Consider the following 23,908-nt stretch of genomic DNA (forward strand, 5'->3'; position numbering starts at 1 on the left):
TTGTTTCCGCGAAAATAAACAAAATAATTGGTGGGTCATTCTGGATATTAATAAATATTAAGTTATTCTCATCGAACGATTTTATGAGCTTTTTCGTGATTTGATTGGAGTATATTGCTTACCGTAAACATATGGGATAGCATAAACGTTGCGATTAAAGTAAGATCGTTGTTCGACAGTTCAAAGAAACTCTATTGCGTTACAGAACTAAAGTAGCACGTTTTAATAAAAATATTAATTTTATTTTTGTATACTTTTTTAATTTTTACTTTTGTTTCTTATCTGTTATATCAAGTTGTACTCAAATATTAATAATATTTACAGTTTCTTAACTTTTGCCGGTAAGTGTATTTAAAAAGAATAATTTTATAGAAGCTCTACAGATCTACGAAGAAGAAGGCAAAAACGTGTACGATAAAAGTTTATGGGGGGACATTTCGAAAATGAATGTTTTTATTATGTAGTTTGAAAATCTATTTTAAAGATGAAAATTAAACATTTTTATTTTGAGTTTACGCTATTTCAAATAACTTAAAATAAAATTCTTACAAAATCAATATGAAACTTGTATAAAATGATATGCAAATCATATAATGCGTTTGATATATTAAGAAAATTAGTTAGTTTGGAAATATATGTTTATTAACTGGGTTCAAGATTGCGTTATTAAATATATTTTTAGTATAAATATAATTCCTACAAATTGTGAATTTTATACGATAATGACGTTTACAAATGTATAAAATACGACTAATTAAAGAAATGTAAAATATTTAAAACCCCCATATTAGCATTAATTAACTACATTTCTTCAATGGTGAAATAAACTATTCTTTAAGTTTAATTTTTGTAAACTGAGTTATCTAATTACATATACACATTTATTAATAATTCTTTTGCAATTGCTCATTAATAAATCATTTAATAAATACGTGTATTATTACAATTTATATCTTTATCAAATGAATTCAAATTATTTTGTTGGATTCTTTGTATTTATTTATTGATTACGTACTAAACACATGCGATTAACACATAAATATTTCTGCAATAAAGGCGTAAATTAAAAATTGTGGTTATGAGGTCAATAATGACAACATAAAACTGATATGTATTGAAAGTATTTTTCAAATTGTTTTCGTAATATATTTTATAGTAGAATAGCATTTAATAGAAAAGTAAATCTTTTTTATTGTAAGAATACTTGTTAGAGTATTTATTAATGTCATATTAAATTCCATTAATCACAGAAAGCTCTTACATTAAAAGAAAATATTCCAGGAGTGTTGAATTTTTGTAATCTCTTCCATACGGTAATTTTTTTAATTCAAAATTAAATTTATTGTTAAAATACTTTAGCGAATATCATGTAGCAGACCTTAATCTAAAGAATATCTGAAAATATGTCTTTAAAAGCTTGTGTCTTTGTTAAGCAAAGATACTTAACATATATGAATTTTTATAATATTATTAATAATTTTACTTACTGGATGTAGCATACAGAAATATTTAACAATTGTTACATAGAGTTTGTAGGTAATAAAATTTTCCATTTTTTATATCTTGAATTCGCCTATAAAATATTTTGAAGGATCATTTATATTGGCAGATTTTATTATGTAATTTTCTTTGTTATATTTTTTTCAAGGTGAACACAATGATGCAATTATAATATTAACTTGAATATATATTGACTTGAATTTTGTATAATATCTTTGATTCCTATGATCAATAATAGCAAGTTTTTTAGAAAATCTGTAAACGTATTACTTTACCACAAACTATGATGTTAAAATTAAAAATTTAATGATGACTGAAATAGTGAAAATTTTTCTGTTAAATAAATGTGATACAATTATTTTGATTTGATAAATATGCATAAGGGATATCAAAGTAATTTATGAAACTGGGTATAATACAAAATAAGCAATTGCATTTTTTATAACACTTTTTTCATTATCTTTTAAGACTATAGTAATAATTAATAACAAGAAAAAAACCTTCTTCATCAATGTGTCTACAGTAATTATTAAAAGGTACAATTAGCAAATTACTATATTGTGTATTCACTTTGTGTAATAATAGATAATGATATACTTATAATATTTTTTTTATAATCATAGCGCGATTTTCTTTTCACGTGCTCAATCGTTTTCTACAAATATAGTATCGTATCTAATTCTTTATATTTATATATTTATATATCCAGTTGGATTATTATCAATCATTTACTTTTACTGTTATTTATATCAAGTAACCGAATACTAAAAATACAAATGTTTTGCATACAGCATGTTTTAAAGTCATCAGACTTCGTTTGGAGCTGGTGATCTTAAAACGTATATCCATGTACATGATAAAATATTTGTGGCATTGCAAACAAAATTAAGGAGCTTATAACGAATTTATTGTATATATGTATAGATGGGCACAAGAGTGAAGTTTATTTGATATAATATAGTTTGCACCAAAACGATGGTATGTTAAATGTGTCTACAAACACCAATTACACTCATTGAGCGTCGCAAATACACCATTTTTTAAAAAATTGTACCGAATATTAACATTTGTTACATATTATAATCAATGCATGATCTTTGGTGTATTAGAATTATTTTTATTATAATACGTACATGTTATATGCAATTATATGGCAGACAAACTTTAGAAGCTCCTTAATTATGTGAACATGCAAAAGATTTACTTATCTTTAAAATATTTATATTTACACACAAAGCTTAGTTTGTTTATAATCTATACAATCATATAAATGTAATATTCAATGATAAAATTGTAACATAATAATTCCTAGCTTAACATTCTAGTATCGAAGAGAATATTTTACATCGAAATTACAATTTTTCTTTCCCGCTCATTCTTAAATTCTGTTATTAAGTTACTATATTTTATATTATACATCATTCCATTACAATACAGGGCTGAATCAAATTAAACGTGGTTTGTATGTTCATTTCTTTATATGGTTTATATACAGCATATATTCCCACCATGTAAAATAAGCATGCTATTATTTACAATATATAATTCAAGGTCTATTTAACTAAATTCTGTTAAAGAAATGGTGATTTAACTAAATAATTTAATGTAATATTAAAAATAGAAAAAAGTTTAACTATATAGTAATCTAGTGTAGTTACGTTTTCATTTAATTTTACGGATAATGTTAAAACTTTTTCTATTTAAAATATTATTGAATTCAGTACTTGTCATTCACAATGACAGAAATAATTCTTTGAAATATTTATTGCCTGATAGCCATCACAGCTAATAAGGAATAGAAAGAAAACGTTTCGTTAAAAATATCTCATGAAATTTTATTTTACATTAAGAAACGAGAATAGTTTCTTGGTGAAAAAATCTTACCCTTTAAAAGATTCAACTGATTCTAAAGCAAGTTGGGATTTATTTATTTATCAAGCAGTACTGTAAGTTTAACAATACTTACAAATCAATCATAATACAATTAAAAAAAATTTACAATATACAGATGATAAAATAAAGTAACCATAGTATTTCATTTTTTTAAAATAATCTAAGTTGCAGATATGTATTTTACTTAACGAAAATAATGGAACGTACATAGGATTACAGAGAAATTAATATATCTTAGATGTAGGATTTTTTAAATGCAAATTCGCAATATAAAGAAGTGCTATGATGGCTATCACAGGCTCACTTAGAACTTCCACCCCTAATCTGTATAATTTACATTTATACAATATAAAACTAGATTATCTGTTCACAAAAACAATAGTTCATATACATCACTTACATACATATATAATATTATACATATACGTATGTATACACATCCTCGTATATTTTAAGTGTTGCCAAAAGGATGCTACTAGTGTTCTCAGTGCACAATCACGAAGAATAATTAATAGTATGACGATGTTACACAATTGTAATTATCGATAATTTAATAAAAATTTAAACAGTTCTTATATATACAACGAGGGGTGCTTTATGTATCTTTACAAGAAATTATTTACAAAATATATTCATTCATATATTACCTATCAAATTAACATTGTATAATATTAATTGTTTTTTTCTATAATAATTATTCTTATTATTTTCATATATTTTATGCGCGATTTATCCCAACGTTCTGTTTATGTTTCATAAATAAAATAAATCCTTTTTAATAACCCTATACCCTTTGCCCTCTGCAATATTGTAACTCAAGACGAACTTCTTACTGAAAGACTATGTTTATCGAAGCTGGAAAAGCAAAGATCTTCTAGAACAAACGACAATTCTGGTCAAATTTAATTAAGTCGTGAAATATATAGCGTTGTACATAAACTTTTTAGGATAAATGCGTTCTTCATTGTGTAAATGTATAGAAAAGTACGATTGTCCTAAAAATACTTTTGAAAAGTTTTTTTTTTATGAATAGAAATAGATTCTAAGAAGTATTTCAATTTACAAGCTTAAACAGGGAGAACGTTGTTTGCGTCTAATCATTCATAAATAGAATTATCTATATAGTGAGTATACGAAAATGAATGTCATTTACAAGGAGAAAATTTTAAAACAAAGTCTATCAGTGAAGTTGTCGGAGTAGCGACTTAAGCCCCACCAGTTAATGAAATTTGTCCTTAGAAACGTACGTTATTTACGGCAGTACAGTCAGATTTTATGTTTAATGCATTATAAATTTCGTCTTCCTTTTACCATATATTAACCTGTATTAATAATTAATATCAATGACGGTTTTGTTAAATGAAAATCGATTTTCTGTTCACTTCGGTTTCTTTTGATTCTGATAAACTAATCGGTCAAAATATAATGAAATAATATTAGGTAGTACAATTTTTTTGGATGATGCCAATGTAACGTAACGTTTTATAAAATTTATTATTACACGATGTCCATTATTGTTACCGTTTGAATTAAATACAGGGTCACAGAAGCTTGGCAAAAGAAAGTTGCACATCAACTCGGCAGTTTCGGATCAGTTCAGTTACTTAGATTAAAGGATGATGCATTGAGCGGATTACTCTGAGTAACTAAACCTTTGCTGTTTAGGAGTACAGTGTTAATTGAGAACGCTAGACGGCCAAAAAGAATGATGAAGTTACTTTTATTTTCTGTTTTTCTTTTTGTCTTTTTTTTTTAATGAGCGGTTTAAACATTTAAAAACATAACAATGATGGTATCCTAAGAAGATAAAATTCATATTCGTTACTCACGTTATTAGGAGATAACGATTTACACTTTTAATTTAATAAAACTTAACGTATGTCCTACTGTAACAAAAAAAAAAAATGAAAGAAAAATTGAATACCATCCAGCACTCCAAACACGATACTCCTGCTACATGTATAGCAGCATTGTGCGCTATTGACGCATACAGTTTCACCAGGTGGGGTCCAGCCACACGGCGATCACATAACCATTTATAACAGATATACAATCAGTCGGATAGGCCTTGACGAGCGACGGTAGCTAATCACTGTCAAGGTCACTTCCCGAAGGTCATTTGTTTTCTCGGGATATTCGCCTCCGTTTTGCCTGCTCTGCTGCCTCAGCTGTTACTAAAACAATGTTCCCGCTGTACGAGGTGTTTTCAATTAAAATGGTATGTGAAGTACAGAATATATAACTTATATTTTCATAAATATTTATGTAGAAATCAAATAATATTGAATCATGATATACATATTTATGTCTGAATTTTAGTAGTTTCATTGAACAGATTTTTATATGTTACGTGCCATGTAATCTATGATTAACTTTCCATTTAGGCCATTACTGATTTTTGTTACTGATGGGCTACTCATAGAATATTCTACCTTATCTTTAACTAGTTACCAAAAGATGTAAGAAATATATATCTATCATTTTTTACGAAAAATCACGATGTAGTAATTATTCAATAGAAACATATAGCTTATTAAATAGCGCAATTAATACGTCCTTTCTCTTCATCAATAGATATGTTGTGCTGCGTGGGTCATCGATGGACCATATAACCCAAATGAAAAGTCTCATAGAATTGCCTGGGCACGGAACACGTTAAATAATTGTATATATTATATCACAATAGTAGTTCGTATTTTAATACAAATATAGATACTTTACGTACCAGCACCACTTCGAGTTTTTCTTCTAGTAATATCTTCTGTAGATCTAGTTGCACCCCTTGTATTGCTTGCTGGTGTTGCTAATGGTGACGCTGTATTCTGTCGAACAGACCTTCTTGTTGTTACTTCGCCTAAGGATTCATTACTGGATGCAGAAGTACCTCGCAGTCTTTCCTTTCCAGCAGTAACTACCGTAGTTGTATTGGGTTGTTTGGTGGTTAATAAACGGCTCTCTCTTTGCACTCTATTACTGGCATTGAAATTTGATATATTACTGGAATTAATTTGACTGCCAGAAACAGTTGTGCTTGTATTTGTTCTAGAATAACAAAAATTTATTTACGTAGCGGGGCTCTCAAATCTCTGACATATTCAGATATGCACTGCTGCTAAAAGAATGCACCGATGTTGCTTACTTTTGATCTTTAGACTTTGGAGATGCAGCGGATGTTTCGTCTGATAATCGCATTCTTGCTTTTCCTACAGATTCAATCAATGGTTCATCATCAGACGAATCTACTTCTACCACAATGGGACCTAAAAATACAAAAACGCTTGAAACAGAATGTTCAGGTCCAATTTTTTTCCAACAGCATTCACATAAATTGAGGACAGACATGACTGAGATTGAGAGATGTTTAAGATCTGTTAACTGCACAAGCGAATTTCACAAAAAGGTATATGTATGCAGATATGTGTATGCAAATACATAGATTCACATACATATATGTAAAAATGTAATAATCTCAGTTTCTTTAATATGTATAAATTTTCAAATGATAATTTGCACTTTAATTACTCTGTTTTTGGCAGTCTGTGTTATTTTAAAAAGAAACTAATGAAATGAACACGTCTAATATCTAAAGACATTACATTGTATGTATAAAGTATTCTAGATAACTTTATCACCATAAATATTTGTTTTTTTTTTTTGTAATATATTCAATTTGGTAAAATATTATTTATCAACCAAACGTCATCATTTTATTTTATTTTCGAGTAGTATAAATTACTTAAAGATGTATTCAAAACTGATTAGTATGTATTTAGTAGTGAGTAGATTTAATGATGTAGGGTACTAACAAGAAAAACATGTACATAGTAGATCCTTAATATTTGTTAGTTTTCTTTTGAGTTCTAAATATTTCTGGTGATAAAATTATGGAGCTCTGTAGATACATAGTATACTACACACATCAAACTACTGTATCACTAAATTGCTACATGATGTAATGAATTGAATAATATAGAATAAACACCTTTCTTAGCCTTGGCCAATATGTTGAATCCTTTTTTTGACTGCTCTTCTTTGACAGGTACTTGTTTCTTTAAAGAACCAGTTTCATCTACACCCATGCAAGCTTTAATAAGTTCTGCAGCATTCTCTGAACATTTCCGTTTTCCTGGCCGTGGCTGAGGATCATCGGCAGTACTAGATGCTACAGAACTTTCACTTTCTTGACGTTTTCTTTTTCCCACTTTTATTGTCGTATTGGGAGATAATTTTGATACTCCTAACTTAGGGCTTGCTTTAGCATATGGTGATATGCTGCGTCTTTCTTCTAATTTATTAGGACCATGAGGACTACTTTTTGGAGTCTTTACAATGTCAGGACTGTTTAATTTCTGTGATCTGGTTCTTAAAGATCTTTTCTCATTAGTATCATTTGGAATTTCTATGAGGAGTTGTTCTAGCAACGACTTTGGATGTCGTTTAACATAATCATCGGAGCTGTTAGAGTTTAGCCTTTCGACAAATTGTGCCTCATCGTTCTCTTCTATACAAATAACGTCTTGACGTCCTTCTAATTCCTGTTTTCTTCTACGTTTCCTTTTTACATGTTCCACATCGCTGGAATCCACTTCTGGATTTTGTGCTGCAGGGCTTGGAGTTTCATCCCGTTGTAAAACTACTGAATTAGAGTATGTATATAATGGTGGAGTAATTCTAATTGGTTGAGGATCTTCCCCCAGAGGTGATTGAATACCTATACTTATATCACTCGCATCATTCACAATTTTTTTAACCAAATCATCTGTCACTTTTTGAAGATTCATAGAAGGCTCTCTGACTGGTATTTGTTGATGACCTTGTACATTAGATTTTTGGTTTTGATCAGAACACTGTTCTAACTTAATAGATGTAGGGTTTAAAGAAATGGTAGGGCTTTTAGAAGTTTCCAATTGATCATTTTGCCTTGTATCATCAACTTTTGCATTCACTTTAGATTCTACTTTGATTTCAGAACTGAAACTCTGACTATTGGAACATGAATTGTCTGTCACCGTGCTAGCCTCATTTGCAACTGTATTATCAAGTTTTTCTGACTTTATATTACTATAAGCAATATGATTTTGTATTACAGGCACACCATTATTATTTTGTCCATGAGGTTCATCACTTAATCTAATTGCACTGTTACTGTCTATGACTGTTTTTACATTGTCTTCAGATGCACTTTCCGGGGCTCGCAACACTTCATGTTTAATAGTTGTCTTACCCTGATCATGCTGATTAACAGAACCTTCTAATTTAATATTACAACTGTCTTTTTCAGAAAAGTCATTTGTTTGTTGCTGCGCACATTGCAATAAATTATCACTATCCACTTTACTGGATACAGAAGTTGTTGTCACAATAGTCACTGATCCTGTAACCATAGGGTTGGATATACTTTTATCATTATCAGTCACTTTTAAACTAGCAACCAAGTCACTATGACCACCAGTTCTTGATGTTGAGGAAATTGTCTTTTCACTAGGTACTTCTTTCAGGTCGTGTTCACTAGAATTTGATATATTGCAATTTATATGATTTTCAAGATAATTTGCTACAGACACAGGACTTAACCTTTGTGGGGCACTGGACTTCAGAAGTTCCGAATGAGAATTTGAACACATATCACTACTACTAGTTGAGGAAGGCACGTTCTTATTGGTGGTTGGTAGGGAAGATTCCCCTTGAACAGCAGTCTTCACGCTACTTTGTGTTACTGATTCGGTTGCTGGCCTATGCAAAGGAGATTCCCCTTGATTTGGTGACTTCTCTGAAAGAGCATCCATCGATTCGATGCCTGAATCTTCACCACCTCCTCCACTGCTCACTCTCTCTGCATTTGCATCTACCCCAATTGCAATTGGAACTGTAGTTTCAAGTAATTTCTGCTTCACTTTCGCTTCCGTTACATTGATTTCTCCAATTGGCAAAGTTGTTTTATTGGAAGATAGTTCAACACTTTGGGATCTGGGAACTTGGTCCACTGAGTTTCCTGTTACTGAAGCTTGTGTTGTTTTCAGCAAGCTAATTCTTTGCGTATTATCCACCTTAGTTTCTACCGGGGATCTATCAACTTGTTTCATATGATTCTGAATTACTCTTTTATGACCAAAATGTTCAACTTTATTGTGCCTATTAATAGTGGCATTTGTTTCACCCTTAGATACCATCATGTGGTTTTTTAATTTTTGACTGATAATCTGACTTTTTGCAGCGATGGCAGAATTCGTCTTACAACTATCCACATCTGCCTTACTCTTCCCAGAAATTATCCTATTTACAGATGACTGTGCACTCTTCACAGCTGTTTCTACATGTGCAGATACTTTGCTTTCAAGATTGGCAGACGAATTTGAATCACTCTGTGCAGATACATTAGAAGATATTAATCCAGGATTTTCATTTTCAAATGTTGGATTGCAGACAGGTTTCGTATTTGTATTTGGGACTGCATTAGTGGAAGAACATTCAGGAATGGTCTTCTGACTATTAAAATGTGTAGCCTCTGCATCTTGAGATTCTGAAACATGTCCAAACGAAATGTATATGATTTTAATATTCAAACAAATATAACACATACAAATTTCAGATCTTAAATTCATGATGATTAATCAAACTTAAGAGTACACATTCAAAAATGAAAGTTTAAAGTATTTACCTCCTAAATGCAGATCTTTCTCATCCATTAAACTTAATCTTCTTCTTTTTTCTTGATTAATTAAATCTTTTTTCACGCCATTCACTTCCGTTAATCGGGAAGCAATGGCACTTAAGGTATTCTTTTCAATTGCTGATCTATTGATGTCACTATCACTTGTTCTCCGAATTTCCCCCACTTTCTTTACTGCGTTGAAATCATTTCCAGCCAAAACAGAATCAGCTTTTCTTATGGATTGACCCGAGTCACCTTTGTAATTGAGTTTTCTCCATTTTGCTTGATTATCTAGAATTCTGCCACCGGATAACAAGTTTTGCTCACGATGTAAGCCATCCCCAGATTCTGATTTCTTTTTGGAATCTCTTCTTTTGGTTTTCCCTGTGAAACCATACAAAAATATAAGAAAAACATTTCTTGAAGAAAAACGAAACACAAACTATTCGGACAATAGCATTACTGAAAATCTTACCTCCTCCTATTTTATGTTCTTGCATGTGATTTTGAATATCCATTTCCACTTGATTTTTTGACAGAGATTGTTGGGTATTTAAAGGTTGATTCAAGACAGCAGATTTATGTTTCGAAGGTGACGGTATTCTACTGTTTAATGGTATATCGTCAACATCGCTGCTTTTACTCGAACTTGGTTTTGTGATGCCACTTTGAATGCGTACAACATCTACTGGTAATTCCTGCTTTAAGGCATTAGGTTTTGATACAACAGTTTGAAGTATATTGTTGATTTTGCTAACAGTATTAGTACTGTTAATCATCGTAGAGTTAGACAAAGGTAATTTCGACGCAGATGAAGTGCCTATAATCATACTTAAGGACTTTTTCTGCAACAACTTGTTCCCATCTAAACAATCTTTTATCTTTTTTAATTTCCCTCGCCTTTTTATATTAGTTGGATCAGATTCGGCGTCTTTCAGTGATTTCTTTTCCTTTTTTCTGATTTGTACTACCGAAGCATTACGTCCTCTTAAGGAAATGTGTAATGGAGGCACTCTTGGCTCATCACCAGTTCCTGAATTGGGAATACCAGTGGTAAACATCTTGTTCACTGATTTATCAGCTTTTCTAATTGGTGGCGTATTTACGAAAGAAACATCAACTTTATAAGCCGGCGTAACAGGTTCGGATTTCTCTAATTTTAATCTTAGTTTGATTTTTTCTCCAGGCATAGGACTTTGGGTAGTTTCTCTGCTAGACTTTATTCTGTTGTGTTTCAAACTTCCCTCGCTGGCGGTAGATTTCACTGTGGTCTCAGAATCCGATTGATCTGTATTTGTTGTTGTATCATTTCTTCTTGAGAAGTTGCTGTCTGCATCGTCGTCGGAAAACATAGAGTTCGATCGGTCATTCGATGGTGATGGAAAGGAAAAGAAATCATCTTGATTATCTACCGCACTTTCTGGCTCCGAATCTGAACTCTCACTGGGCATCGGTTCCAAATGGCCAGTTAAAGGGTTAATGAGAAACTGTCGTATTTTACCAGTCGACGTATACTCTGGTTCAGGTGTCTCCTCTTCAGCTTTTGGAGATTCAGATACTTCAACCTTCGTGGCAGGCGAAGCAACATTATTGTTAGAAACGTGATTAGGGTGAGATCCGCATTGAGAAAAGGCACCTGAAACCTGATTTGTAGTCGGAATACGCGCAGTATTAACCTGAGCACCTTGTGGAATATTAGTGTTTTGTGCGCTCCACGTGGTCCCATTAGCACTACTCTGTGCAGCCTGGTAATTTCTGCTGAGAATATTCTGACTTTGCCCATATCGGAAGTCAGTCGTCGTACTAGTATTAACATTTATATTTTTAAGTTGATTATGATGTAATTGTTGCTGCACATTCAATGCTTGATTTTGTTGTCCTAAATGGGACTGTGGTGGAACTGGTTGTCTCGTATAAGGAGGAGGAGTTGGTTGCCGTTGGTTGTTTAAGTAACTTAGCCGCTGTTGTGAGACATTCAAATTAACTGTTTGATGCTGTATTAATTGCTGTTGTTGCAGAAGTGGCTGATTAGAAACTGGTGTAGATTGTAACGATGTATTTACATTTTGCTGTTGTACCAAAGTTTGTTGCTGCGTCGTTGTTTGTTGCGCAAGCAATTGCGAAGCATTTATACTTTGTTGTTGAGTTAAAACTTGATGCTGTTGTAGCAGTAGTTGTCGCTGCTGCAAAGGGGTTCGTATCTGTTGTCCATTCACTGGATGCCTGATTGGAAGTTGACCTTGCAATTGCACCTGTGGAGGTCTGTATGCCAACTCTTGTCTAATAGGAAACTTTTGTTGTATTTGTACTTGAGCATGCATCGCCGATGAAGGTTGTTGCATTGGTCCTGTACTAGAAGTTTGATGCACTACTTGCTGCGTCATAGTTTGTCCAGTTCCACCAATGACACTGACTGAATGTTGTTGTGGAATAGTCGAGGGTTGATTAACATTAACAGTTGCAAATGCAGATGCAGTAGATTGAGATAAGTCAGGAATAACTGTCGTTCCCCCAATAAGATCTTCCGTTCTAAGTGAGTCTAAATTTGGTGGCGATTCACTAGGCGAAGACAAATCTTTCCTCCTAGCTGTTGGCTTCTTAGTAGGTCTTATACGATTAGCAAGTCCAGAGCTATCAATAACAGCTGGTGGTAACATTTTCTGGCCAGGTATCACATTGTTTGGATGTGTTCCAGCATCGTTTTGTAAAAGGTTCACGAGAAGTGGACTGGACAAAGCAACTTGATTTCCATTACCATTTGAATTTCCTGTCAAATTATTATTGTTTGGTGACAGACTAGATGTAGTGGTAATCGAAGACTTGTACTGATTTGCTAACTGACCAACTGGTGCAATCGATTGAGTAGTAGTGTGACCAGTTGTTAATGTTGTTACTGTCCCCAAGTTCTCTTGAGCAGGATACGGTGGAGGTGGTTGTACATGATGCTTGAATTGCATAGCATTTTTAATTGTTGTTGCCTGTGATTCACGACTATGTATTGCTTGGGCAGCATGTGTCATACTGGCAAACGGGAATGGACCATTGTAATTATTTCTGGGTGAAGCATTGGGATTAGTCACTGGTTGATTTCCAGGAGCACCAACATTGCTGTTGCCTGATGTTGACTGTACAGATTTTGCAAGAAATGGTGGGATAGGATCACAGTCTGTAGGTGCAACTACATTTGGAGAACGAAATTGTGGAGTTTTCTCAGATGATGTACCTAAAACAACATAATCTGTATTGTAGAAATATTGTATATTACTTAAAAAATGTAATTTTAATCTCATAAAGTGTCTAATAACATACCAGCTGCTATAATTTGAGCCACATTACGTAATGCTGAAGAAATGCTAGATGTATTGCTTGGACCAGGTAAAGCTGTTTGAGGATCATTGTCAACATTAGTTGTATTGCTAGTGGGTTCATTTTGAGATTTGGCACCACTGTCTTGCGAGGGTCCTGAATGTAACACAATTTCTTGTGCCTCTCCACTGAAGCGGTTGGCTATCCTCAACGATATTACCTAATATACCAACCAACTTATTATACATTTGTCAAGTTTCTTTTATTTTACTTTACACTAACGAGACAAGGATCAAATTGATAAAATATATTCAAACAAAATTGGAAAGAGTTAAAATTGTATGTATACATATTTCGTTTAATATGTTGAATATAATAAATATGAATTACCTGGTCTCCTTCAACTTGCACTGAAAGAATGCCAAGTTGTGTAAGTGTTGGAGAACCCTGAGCTGCTAGTTCTCTAAGTCGTAGTGCAGCTTCCCTGGGTATTGAAAATGTGACTCTAACAGAATTCCATGGCTCTACCTTATTTACTTTTAGACCATCTCCCTTGTCTACAATTATAAAATTTTATTATCCATCCAAGTAACAACCATGTGTTACATTAATATTTCCCATTGAAATTACCTTTGCAAAGCAAAGATTTAAGACGATTCACGATAATTTTAAACTTATGTGGAAACTCAGGATCTTCTAGGTCACCTTCACACGTTACCACCGTCTCAATCAGATCACCATCACTATCAGCCGCCATGACTACAATATAAAATAAATTTACAATATATGTAATTACCTTACATAACTATATTTGATATTTATGACATTATATTCATAATATAATACAATAATAATAATAATAAACTACTGTAGGTATGTAAGACTTTAAATAACTTTGAAACAAAATAACTATATCTTCCATGAAACATATACCCTTATTTAAAAAAAAGAATTATTTTTTAAATAAATATGTTAAATTATATATAATTAATGCATACTGATTTGTTTGAACATGAAGTAGAAAATAATAGCAACTCAATGAAATGAACCTCAACTTTAATTAAATGCAGTATTCTAGATGCTCATTGAAATAAATAAATTGTTACGCTTACCAACTACAAATCACATAACTACCCAGAGAGCTTATAAACGCCTCAGGGTATTGCTATGGTATATGGTGATAAGATGTTTGTCCGTCGGTTATAAACCGACAGCTCCAAACCACACCAGGACTAATAAATATGATTCCTGTTTCTATAAAGTAAAACAATAAAGTTACATTAAGTAGTATATTGCCAAATAAGAAAATTTTACATACTATATAATTACATTTAACTGGGTTAAAGAACAAATAATTAAAACATATTAAAAGGATAATGTTTTTACTATGATACAATAAAATATAAATTTTGTAAATAATACATTTTCCACACATTAAACATATTGAAAATTTAATAAATATCTTAAAATTAATCTTCTTTATATACAATTATATATCATCAACAATTCTAAAAATTTGTATTCAATATGCTTATTAGTATGAAACTAATTATTCATCTGCTATATTGTGCAAAAAATACTGATTATAGGTTAAACGAAAATTTTAAACAATAAATATTATAAAAACATCCATGAACTCCAAATCACAAAGATATCCATACATACATACATCTTTTATTAATAAACTAGTCTCTCCAACTGAACCAATACAAAGTTAAATAAACTACACAACAAACATTAAAAAGATTTTTTAATTTAATAAAAAAGAAATAGAAATTTTATATATAAAAAATATTTATAAATCTCAATATTACATTATTAATATTAAATTTAGAAATATTTAAATTACTGTATTCTATCACGTTAATCATTTTCGAAATGTCCTGTCAAAACAACCCTTATTTGTATATAAAAAACTATAAGAATACTGTAAAAATATAATTTGACAAGATATTTTGTAAACAAATTGTATAACAGAATGAATCAAATTATTGTCACATTAGCGAAGAATGCTAATCGACCATATACAAATAGAACACTAAAATATCAAATCTGAACATAAAATTGACAAGTGTTATCAAAACGAAACACTCACAAAAACATAGTGCATAAACAAAAAGTGAGGCCAACGAGCATTACTAGGTTATAATTTGATCGCGATTTCCATGAAATTATAGCTATTAATGAAGAAACTATACTTTCAATATCAATTGCATCCCCAATATTTCTCAAGTGGACGAAAATATGTAAAATAAATGATTTTCGATTAAGTCTTACCACTCACGGACTACAATTAAAATCTTTTAGGCCATAAGACGGGGGCACACAACTTCTATACAGAAGAAAATAGGTTATAGAATACTTTTTTTTACCAGATGCGAATTGCTGATTATAGCATTATTCGATATTCGATATTTTGATATAGCGATAGTTTATTTTGATAATTTCCATAATGATTTTCGGCAAAATAGTCATCTAGAGCACTGGATATCGGGGGGGCCTCCATTTTGTACATCGGGGGAGGTGTACGTGAAGTGGTCTCAAGCATGCTCAAGATAGACCGTCAAAAGTCTGAACATTTTTATTTCGCAGCCCTTCTATATGTTTCACAACCGCGTACGTTTACCAAAACGAAGTTAAAATTTAATAATAAACGGCACATTGGCCAACGAGCCTCACTTCAGTCTTTGCACTGAACGATTTGATACCGTATGAACACAAGAAAATTTTAACGTTACCCCATTTCTTTCCAACTTCGTGCTGGATTTCTCGCGTCCGAAATGTACGCAGCCACACCACTGGAGCACTAATTTTAATCTAAAATATGCCGCGCAAGTCTTACTTCACTTTCTGCACACAACGCGCGGTAGGAATCACGAAAAAACTCGACATAATCGGTAATATAAAGGGACAAGTCATAAAACGCCATGAACAATAACAAGGAGCCGCCATTTGCAATGCGAACAACTGACATGCGCAAATCAATCGCGCGGGGCACGCTGGGTATTCGAGAGGCGCCATCTTGCCAATCATATTAACATTGAAATTTCCTAACCTCTTACAGCTCATATTCATTGAATTAAATAATGTTTAGTACTATACTTTTATTAACTACAATTTAATATAGACATTTTTCTGATCTTATATAGAAATATACTAATGAATATTATAGCACGCTTCATAATATGCTACAAAATTCCTTTTATTTTCGTGAACCATTAGTATAGTAATTTCGAATTAATTCAGAAAACACGTATTCTGCAATTCCATATATAAACAGAGTAAATAAAAGATAACTAATTTAAACATTTTCTTTATATATACATACTTGTAGTATAATAAATTAACCATCAGAAATATTGTATCTGAAAGTAAATGGAAATTTACATTACAGTTAATAAAGCATTCATTATTTGCTTATTAGACAATATAGTGTCATAAACGAAATAAATATAAATACGAATAAAAATCAATACATTGTTAAATACTTAACAATGTTATAGTTCTTTAAGATGGTTGAATTCTTCAAGTTAAGTGTCTAAACGTTCATTATTTATTTATTAAGTATGTACATGATATTGTAGGTGGAATTCTTTATTAGCACTAAGTACTCATGATTGTGCATGAAATTCACTAATTTCAACCTGATTGCATAAGTCCAGCTGCATTCATTTTCTTTAACGATGCTTCTGGATCGTATGTTCTATAACAGAACAAAATGTTTCGGTTAAGAAGTTGAAAAAGGAAAATTACGTTATCATAATCTTGATGAAACTGTTATTACTTGTAAAATTGTTCAATTTTTCTTGCTTGTGGATCAGCAACACCTAGCTTGTAAGCTAAACCACAAGATATAGTAACTGCTAACATTACAACCAAACTCTTTCGAGTATATGTAACATGAAGATTACGAAGCTGAGGTTTTGCTAAACGCCCTTCAGACATCTAAAACATTACATGAATATCAGTAAATATCATATTGCTACATAAAATTGTATAAATGTATGTCAATTGTACGTAAATGTAAATATCAATTGATAAAACAGAGAAAACATGTTTTTGTAGAATATATTTGAGAAGCATGGAATATTAACTGTACAATCAATTTTTATTCCATTCTTATCAAATGATTTTAGCATACAGTGTACTGTTAACACTATGTCAATTACATTTGCAGTAAATTGATAAATCAATGTTATATTGAAAACATGAATACGACAGATGAAAATAAGGTATATGTTTTTAATGATTTCGTAAATATTAAGAAATGTCAATTTTCCACAATTGATGACTATGGCAGGTTAAATAAAAAAAGGTTTTGGGTTTCAAATAGATATTACGTAATACGCGATGTCTTTTAAAATAAAAATTATCATTGATGTATTAAGAGGAATTGATAAAGATAGTAGGAATAGTACATACTTTTGTTAATTAATTTAAATAAAACGTCAACGTACTTTCAATGATATACTTTCGATTAGAATGAACCAACTTCCAACTTCTGGAAACCGTTCGGAAACTTATAAATTGATAGCTAGAATGCTGAACAGCTCGTGTGTACGTACATTTACGTACACATATACAAAACGCGCATCCACACGATGTATTCTTTTGTAGATCGATGCGTTCGCAAAGCAATCAATTTTGCTGGGAGACGAAGAAGACTTTTTGACGAGTAACGTGAAAAAGATAAAAATATATGGTTTTAAGAAATCATAATAAGATAGAATGTGTTCAATTTATAATATTTACAAATTTACAATATGTATACGTATATATGTTGAAACGTAATCTTTTCTGATGCCTTACTACATGCATACGTAGTCTATGAATGGTTCGCTGCAATTATGAACATATGTACATAATGTATTTATGGAACATAAATATGTATTGACACATATGTATGGACACATGCATGTCTATACAAATTATTCATTTTAGTGTGTAGCAATTAAAAATTATTTTATTTATAAAAGAATGTCATAAATCTCATTTTTTTATTTATTATTCTTGTGTAATGGAATTCATACATTATTTACATAAATATTCTGAAGATTGCTATATGTTTTTATTTTAACATACGTAGTGCAGAATATTCAAATGAACGTAAACTGCTCATAAATTATAAAACGTATTTTAAATCAACACTAATACATATACAATACTTTTTGTATACATATATCTTATAAAAGTGTAAGAAATAGGGAGGGAACAAAATATAGTGTGATAACTTCAACTTCTACATGATTCTTTTACCTCCCTTAGCTTCTGCAAGTTTTCCCACTATTTCTTTGTTTATCCAATCCATGACGAATCCTGTATTATTATTCAATTGTCAGCCAATTAGAACAATGCAATTTCTGTTACTATTCTCGCTAATGAAGCGCGCCTGTGGCTAGAGGTTTTGCAGAAACGTAAATATCACTGTATATTGTTTAAATTTTATTCTCACTATTTTATTATATAATATTTAATAATAAGATAATATTTAATTATTATATAATAATAGTTAAAGTGTAAGTGTAAATTAATTATAGAATATTACGATGTAAGAGAGATTTGTCATTTTGGTTAATGACTTTTGTTTGTGTATTCCTATTTTAATACTTACTTATAATTGTATGTTACTATCAAAATCATCCAGCTTTTTAACTTTTGTAAACTTGAGCCAATTGAACGGTTTAGAGGTAGATAAAAAGGTATTCTGCTTTACCTACGTTTTTCTCTTTACAGTAAAGTATATCTATCTTGAGATAATGTTATTAGTGGTAGATTTGATCAGAAAGACAAGAACGTCAATTCGCAACGTAGATAAAGTATACAGTTTATTTATACATAATTTCCGTCTGTCACTTTCACCTTAAAATGTTGTAAACTTACCAAATAATAACTCTTCTTCGATGTCAATATTTACGAAAAACGGAGTGTTAGTGACAACTGACGGATCGTCGAATTGTTGCGTAGGTGGCTACAACTGCGCTTGGACTGTCTCATTATTTGTACTTGCAATAGTAAGGAATAAGTGTTAACGTTGAATAATACGATACAATCTGACAGTGAGTGCAACAAGCATCGAAAATATTCATTTATTTAGTTTCTATCATCTATACGTGTCTCGTCATTCTATAATTCAACCTTACGATTATTGTTTGCAAATACTACATATGAATTAATTTTTTGGTATGTAAAGATAATTTTTTGTTTCTTGCTTTTTCTGTGCTGTAGATTATTCGGTAACTTTCCTATAACCATATTGATATCGTTACCTAATTTTATTTTGCTTTTGTTATTATTTTAGAATTTTATTATTGTGAAATATATAAATACTCAAAGATGCGTGTCAGTAACAGTATACAATTTTATAATTTTATGTTAACATTAATACATAAAATAATATTTGCTGTGTTTTATTGATTGTGATTAAATATGATAAAGTAAGAATTTTTATAAAAATACGAAATGTTAATTTATCATGATTCTGTTAATCATCTTATCCGTGTATATCAATTATTGCAACATTTATTATATTTTGCAGACTCTGGCGACTGTGTAAAAACAGTCAGCTTTATATATAGCAATCATGGAACAAATGATTGCATTAAGTACGCAAAATCCGTTATCTTTACTTGTCAAATTTGGAATGATGGCTTGGAATGACACATGCGGCAATGAAAATTGTTCTGGACATGGTGAATGTCATAATGGCACTTGCTTGTGCGAGGTAATTGTTATGATGATGAGAAAAGAATTTTAAATGTAACTGATTGGTCTTTATATTAAAATTTCATACTTACAGATTCAGTTTGACGGATTGGAGTGTCATGTACCAAATTTAAGTTACTATGTTGCATTCGCAACTATATTTTTTATGTTGGCATTTATTTGTCTGATACAACTAATTATGTGTATTGTCGCTGAATGGCAAAAGATGAAAGCACCATCTTTTCTCAGAGCATGTAGAGTCACCACGCAAAAGGTTTTATATTTCATTGTTTTTTTGGCTTCATTAATTCGAGGAGCATATTTCACATCTCCTGTAAGTAAAATCTTGTAAAATATCTTTCATATCTTTATAATATGTTCTTATAATGCCTTTTCAGAATGCATTCAAAGAAGGATGGTCTAGGAGTTTATTGTCCGCATATTATCCACTTGTTTTAAGCGGTTCATCATTAATTGTTTGTTTCTGGGCTGAAGTATTTCATTTGAGAGATATGTCATGGGACAAGCCACAATTTCTTTCGAAATCATTTATGGGTTTTGTAGTATTTAATGTATTAACATATTCTTTGCTATTAGCAGAATTTATTACTGCCCAAATATATTCACAGGAGGATCAGGTAAATTATATGCAAGCATAATTTAAAGATTTATTTATTAACATTTTCTGTTGGTAAAAAGTAACTAGGTATTATTATTAATGCATTTAAATATATATTTAATTTTATTTGTTTCAGAGCTTCTACACCCATATATTTAATGGATGTTATGCAGTACTTTTGTTTATTGTTGTCATATTTTTTTTAATTTATGGGGTAGAGGTCTTCTTTAAGGTCAGTTAAGAAAACAGTGAAATATAATTGTTGATATGTTGTACACATTAAAACAATTTCTTTTTTCTAGATCCGAGGCGGATTTTTGAATGACTATAGAGAAACTAGAGTTGCAAATAAACGTATAGTTACAGATTTAAAAGTTAATCCTGAAGAGCAGGTCACTGCAAAATTATTTGAACCCACACCTAGCACATCACAAGCATTGCAAGTGCAGGAACAGATAAACATTTCTCAGTTGCATCAATCTCGTGTTGGATTATTATCACAAGCATTTATGCTTTTCATTATAGTTGGATTTTTGTGTAGTGAAACCTTCAGTGAATTTTGGAAGACTAAGTAAGTCTGAGAAAAATATATATGAACAGTGCGTAGCATTTGATGTTAATTAATTTATTTTTATTACAGAGTTCCTCTATACAGTAGGAATTGGCATGACGTTGTTTTCCGCGTTATTGAAGTTGGAGTAATATTGTGGTTTCCATGTGTGTTATGGAATTGTTTCAGGTACATTTTTTGTATATGAAATTTTCAATATAATTTTCATAATAAATTTACTTGAAAATTTAACGTCTGTCATAATTGCTTCTTTCTATTATAGTCCAGAACAACTGTGGATATTAAACCCAAAGCGTATATTCAAAAGATTGGATCAATCTAAATATGTAAAAGAGATTGAATTACAAGACAAAAGTGGAGAACAAGACGCTGCATTATTTTCAGATGGAACATCAATCAGTAGTAAAGATTGTTGGATTTGTTATGATAGTGACAGACAAGATGCTGGCCCACTAATACAACCTTGCCAATGTCGAGGTGATGTAAGCGCAGTTCATCATAACTGCTTACGTCGATGGCTGGTTGAGGTAAGATATTGTTTATATTTTACATATTTCTTTGATTAATCAAGTTCTTGCAATTGTGCATATTTCAGAGTTCTGTAAACGTTGATAGTCTGACATGCAAAGTGTGTGGTGCACAATATAATGTTGAACATGCGAATAGATTGGACTGGCAAAATGGAATCACATCACGACACTGTTTGCAAACAATTGTCATTGTTACAACAATGTGTGGATCTTCGGCTGCTGCTTGGACGCTCATTCAATTAGTTGAGGGTCCTATTATTAGAATGTTCGCAGCTGGTACGGCATTGTTGGTGATGTATGTCTGTATAAGGTAAGTTAAGAATGATTGCTAGTTAAAATATTCACCATTAATTAAAATAAATTTATTGACAAAATGACTTGCAGGTTTTTAAGTTTGAACACTGTGGTAGCATATCAACGTGCCAAAATTTCATCTCTGAATATTATTAGTTCCGATAATAGTGGATCGGCACACGTTTCTACTATCAGTCATACGGTTTGTGTAGACTTAGCAAAGTCTGAAACAGCCACGATCTAATCAGTACTTGCCTACTTTCTTTTTACTGATAAGAGCAATTTGCAGAAAAATTTAGAACAAAATCCTTAATGATTTAAACAAATGTAAATAATGTCTGAAAGTGTGTACATTATACACAGAACATTTTTCTATAATTCTTGACGTCATTGGTGAAGTACTATTATTGATAGTTACTCAATGAATTGTAAAAATGTATTCTGTGATAATTTACTATTATTTTAAAAAGAAAAGACGATTGCCAAATTTTCAAATTTTCATACAATTTTTCCACTAGTCTGTTAAACCAGTTACCGTAACCTTAAGAAATTTTAATTGTATTTTTTCTCTTAGTAGCGAACGTTAAAGTTATGTTATCAACATATCTTATTAAAGGCAGTGCGTTTATCGATATAAAAATGTATGCTGCTAAGAAATAGGACATCTTTGACTTATTAGATCAATATCAATAATGTGATAACTTTTGGGAATGTAATTTCAGGGTCGTACGAATTTATTATTGGACAATTAATATTAATGTTACTTTTTAAATTGTACAAGATTACTGAAATTATACAAGAAAGAAAGAGATATTGAAACAAATAATTTTGAAAACAATTGTTTAAACATGTTTAAACGTCATCTAAGTGAGACAATGTGTTTCCACAACGGCAAATGTATGGCATTAGAATTAGTATTTATAAATTAAGCATTTAGGAATAATACAAATTACAATAAGAATAAATTCAAACTTACAGGAGGAAAAGTAAACATTTAAAATATTCAAAAATTAAGCATAGTTTTGTATTGTTTCTGAAACTATCAGACTCTAATAAGTATAGAATACTTCCATTCATATTAGAATGTAAACGTGGAAAGTACAGTGTTTACATTATGTAATTGTTTATTTACGTATAAAAAACAGATCGTTTCGAGTTATAAAGTTACATTTTAATCTATAGCCGTCTCAAGTATGATAAAATGACATTTCTTTGTTGGTGTACTGTATGGTTATACATATAAACGGTATACTTCATTTATGGTTGTAGATAAAAAAAACTGTGAATAGTAATACGTATTTAATGAACAATTCATTAATACGCTACGCTTCTGAATATGTAATTAGTATAGATTGTTTCTGCGGTATACGAATTTTATATTTGAAAATACTCGTATGTCATATAATATCTAGTTTTGTAGACTGTATATATAGTATAGTGTAACTGAAAAGTGATGTATTTCCTCTTCTTGGAACAAAATATGCTGTGTAATATTGCAATTCTAATAAATATTTTTTGCTGCATTTTTTTGTAGAACTGCAGAACATCTTGGCTTTAAAATCTGACGATTACAATTACAAATTTGATGCTAACACTTGCATGGTGGCTCCATTAACGATTACTAAAAAATACATTTGTAGTGTACAAGATGTTAATGGTTAGTGCTATTTTATATTAGGAATTATTAACAAAAGTACTTTACAGTACTTTATAGTAAAATCTGCTTCATATAATGTATGATTAATTGTCAAGATAGAATTATACGATGCAATAAATATCATTTTCAATGTAACTATATTTTTATAGTATAAAATTCGTTGATGTGGCAAAATTTATATTTA

The 23,908-nt window shown here is 30.8% G+C and overlaps 3 protein-coding genes across 15 annotated transcripts; 1 reads left to right on the plus strand and 2 right to left on the minus strand.

Moving 5' to 3' along the window:
• Positions 1-1,205: 1,205 nt before the first annotated feature.
• On the minus strand, positions 1,206-16,294 carry LOC144474144 (uncharacterized). Of its 9 annotated transcripts, none has more exons than XM_078188793.1 (12): positions 16,090-16,294; positions 14,464-14,605; positions 13,982-14,110; positions 13,742-13,908; positions 13,355-13,571; positions 10,521-13,268; positions 10,052-10,429; positions 7,376-9,913; positions 6,533-6,653; positions 6,278-6,435; positions 6,119-6,215; positions 1,206-5,561 (listed from the first exon to the last, which is right to left on the minus strand). In XM_078188793.1, exons 3-11 carry the CDS (start codon positions 14,106-14,108, stop codon positions 6,163-6,165), a joined length of 6,507 nt encoding a protein of 2,168 aa, XP_078044919.1. In that variant the 5' UTR covers positions 14,109-14,110; positions 14,464-14,605; positions 16,090-16,294; the 3' UTR covers positions 1,206-5,561; positions 6,119-6,162. The 9 variants fall into 9 exon arrangements, 8 of the variants coding, with proteins under 8 accessions (XP_078044919.1, XP_078044911.1, XP_078044900.1 ...); XM_078188785.1 differs by having other exon boundaries at positions 1,206-5,567; XM_078188774.1 differs by having other exon boundaries at positions 1,207-5,584.
• A 448-nt stretch (positions 16,295-16,742) lies between these two features.
• On the minus strand, positions 16,743-17,965 carry Cype (cytochrome c oxidase subunit cyclope). Of its 2 annotated transcripts, none has more exons than XM_078188818.1 (3): positions 17,774-17,934; positions 17,136-17,296; positions 16,743-17,054 (listed from the first exon to the last, which is right to left on the minus strand). In XM_078188818.1, the coding sequence occupies exons 2-3, from the start codon at positions 17,294-17,296 to the stop codon at positions 16,991-16,993; spliced, it is 225 nt and encodes a 74-aa protein (XP_078044944.1). In that variant the 5' UTR covers positions 17,774-17,934; the 3' UTR covers positions 16,743-16,990. The 2 variants fall into 2 exon arrangements, with proteins under 2 accessions (XP_078044944.1, XP_078044935.1); XM_078188809.1 differs by having other exon boundaries at positions 16,752-17,054; positions 17,809-17,965.
• Positions 17,966-19,115: 1,150 nt separating this feature from the next.
• Positions 19,116-23,590, plus strand: LOC144473926 (uncharacterized). Of its 4 annotated transcripts, none has more exons than XM_078188313.1 (10): positions 19,116-19,531; positions 19,887-20,072; positions 20,148-20,387; positions 20,452-20,691; positions 20,809-20,904; positions 20,975-21,243; positions 21,313-21,411; positions 21,506-21,770; positions 21,839-22,083; positions 22,158-23,590. In XM_078188313.1, exons 2-10 carry the CDS (start codon positions 19,932-19,934, stop codon positions 22,309-22,311), a joined length of 1,749 nt encoding a protein of 582 aa, XP_078044439.1. In that variant the 5' UTR covers positions 19,116-19,531; positions 19,887-19,931; the 3' UTR covers positions 22,312-23,590. The 4 variants fall into 4 exon arrangements, with proteins under 4 accessions (XP_078044439.1, XP_078044438.1, XP_078044440.1 ...); XM_078188312.1 differs by having other exon boundaries at positions 19,116-19,407; XM_078188314.1 differs by having other exon boundaries at positions 19,116-19,362.
• Positions 23,591-23,908: the final 318 nt, after the last annotated feature.

The sequence above is a fragment of the Augochlora pura genome, chromosome 2 (assembly GCF_028453695.1).
Source record: "Augochlora pura isolate Apur16 chromosome 2, APUR_v2.2.1, whole genome shotgun sequence".
NCBI classification, from domain to species: domain Eukaryota; kingdom Metazoa; phylum Arthropoda; class Insecta; order Hymenoptera; family Halictidae; genus Augochlora; species Augochlora pura.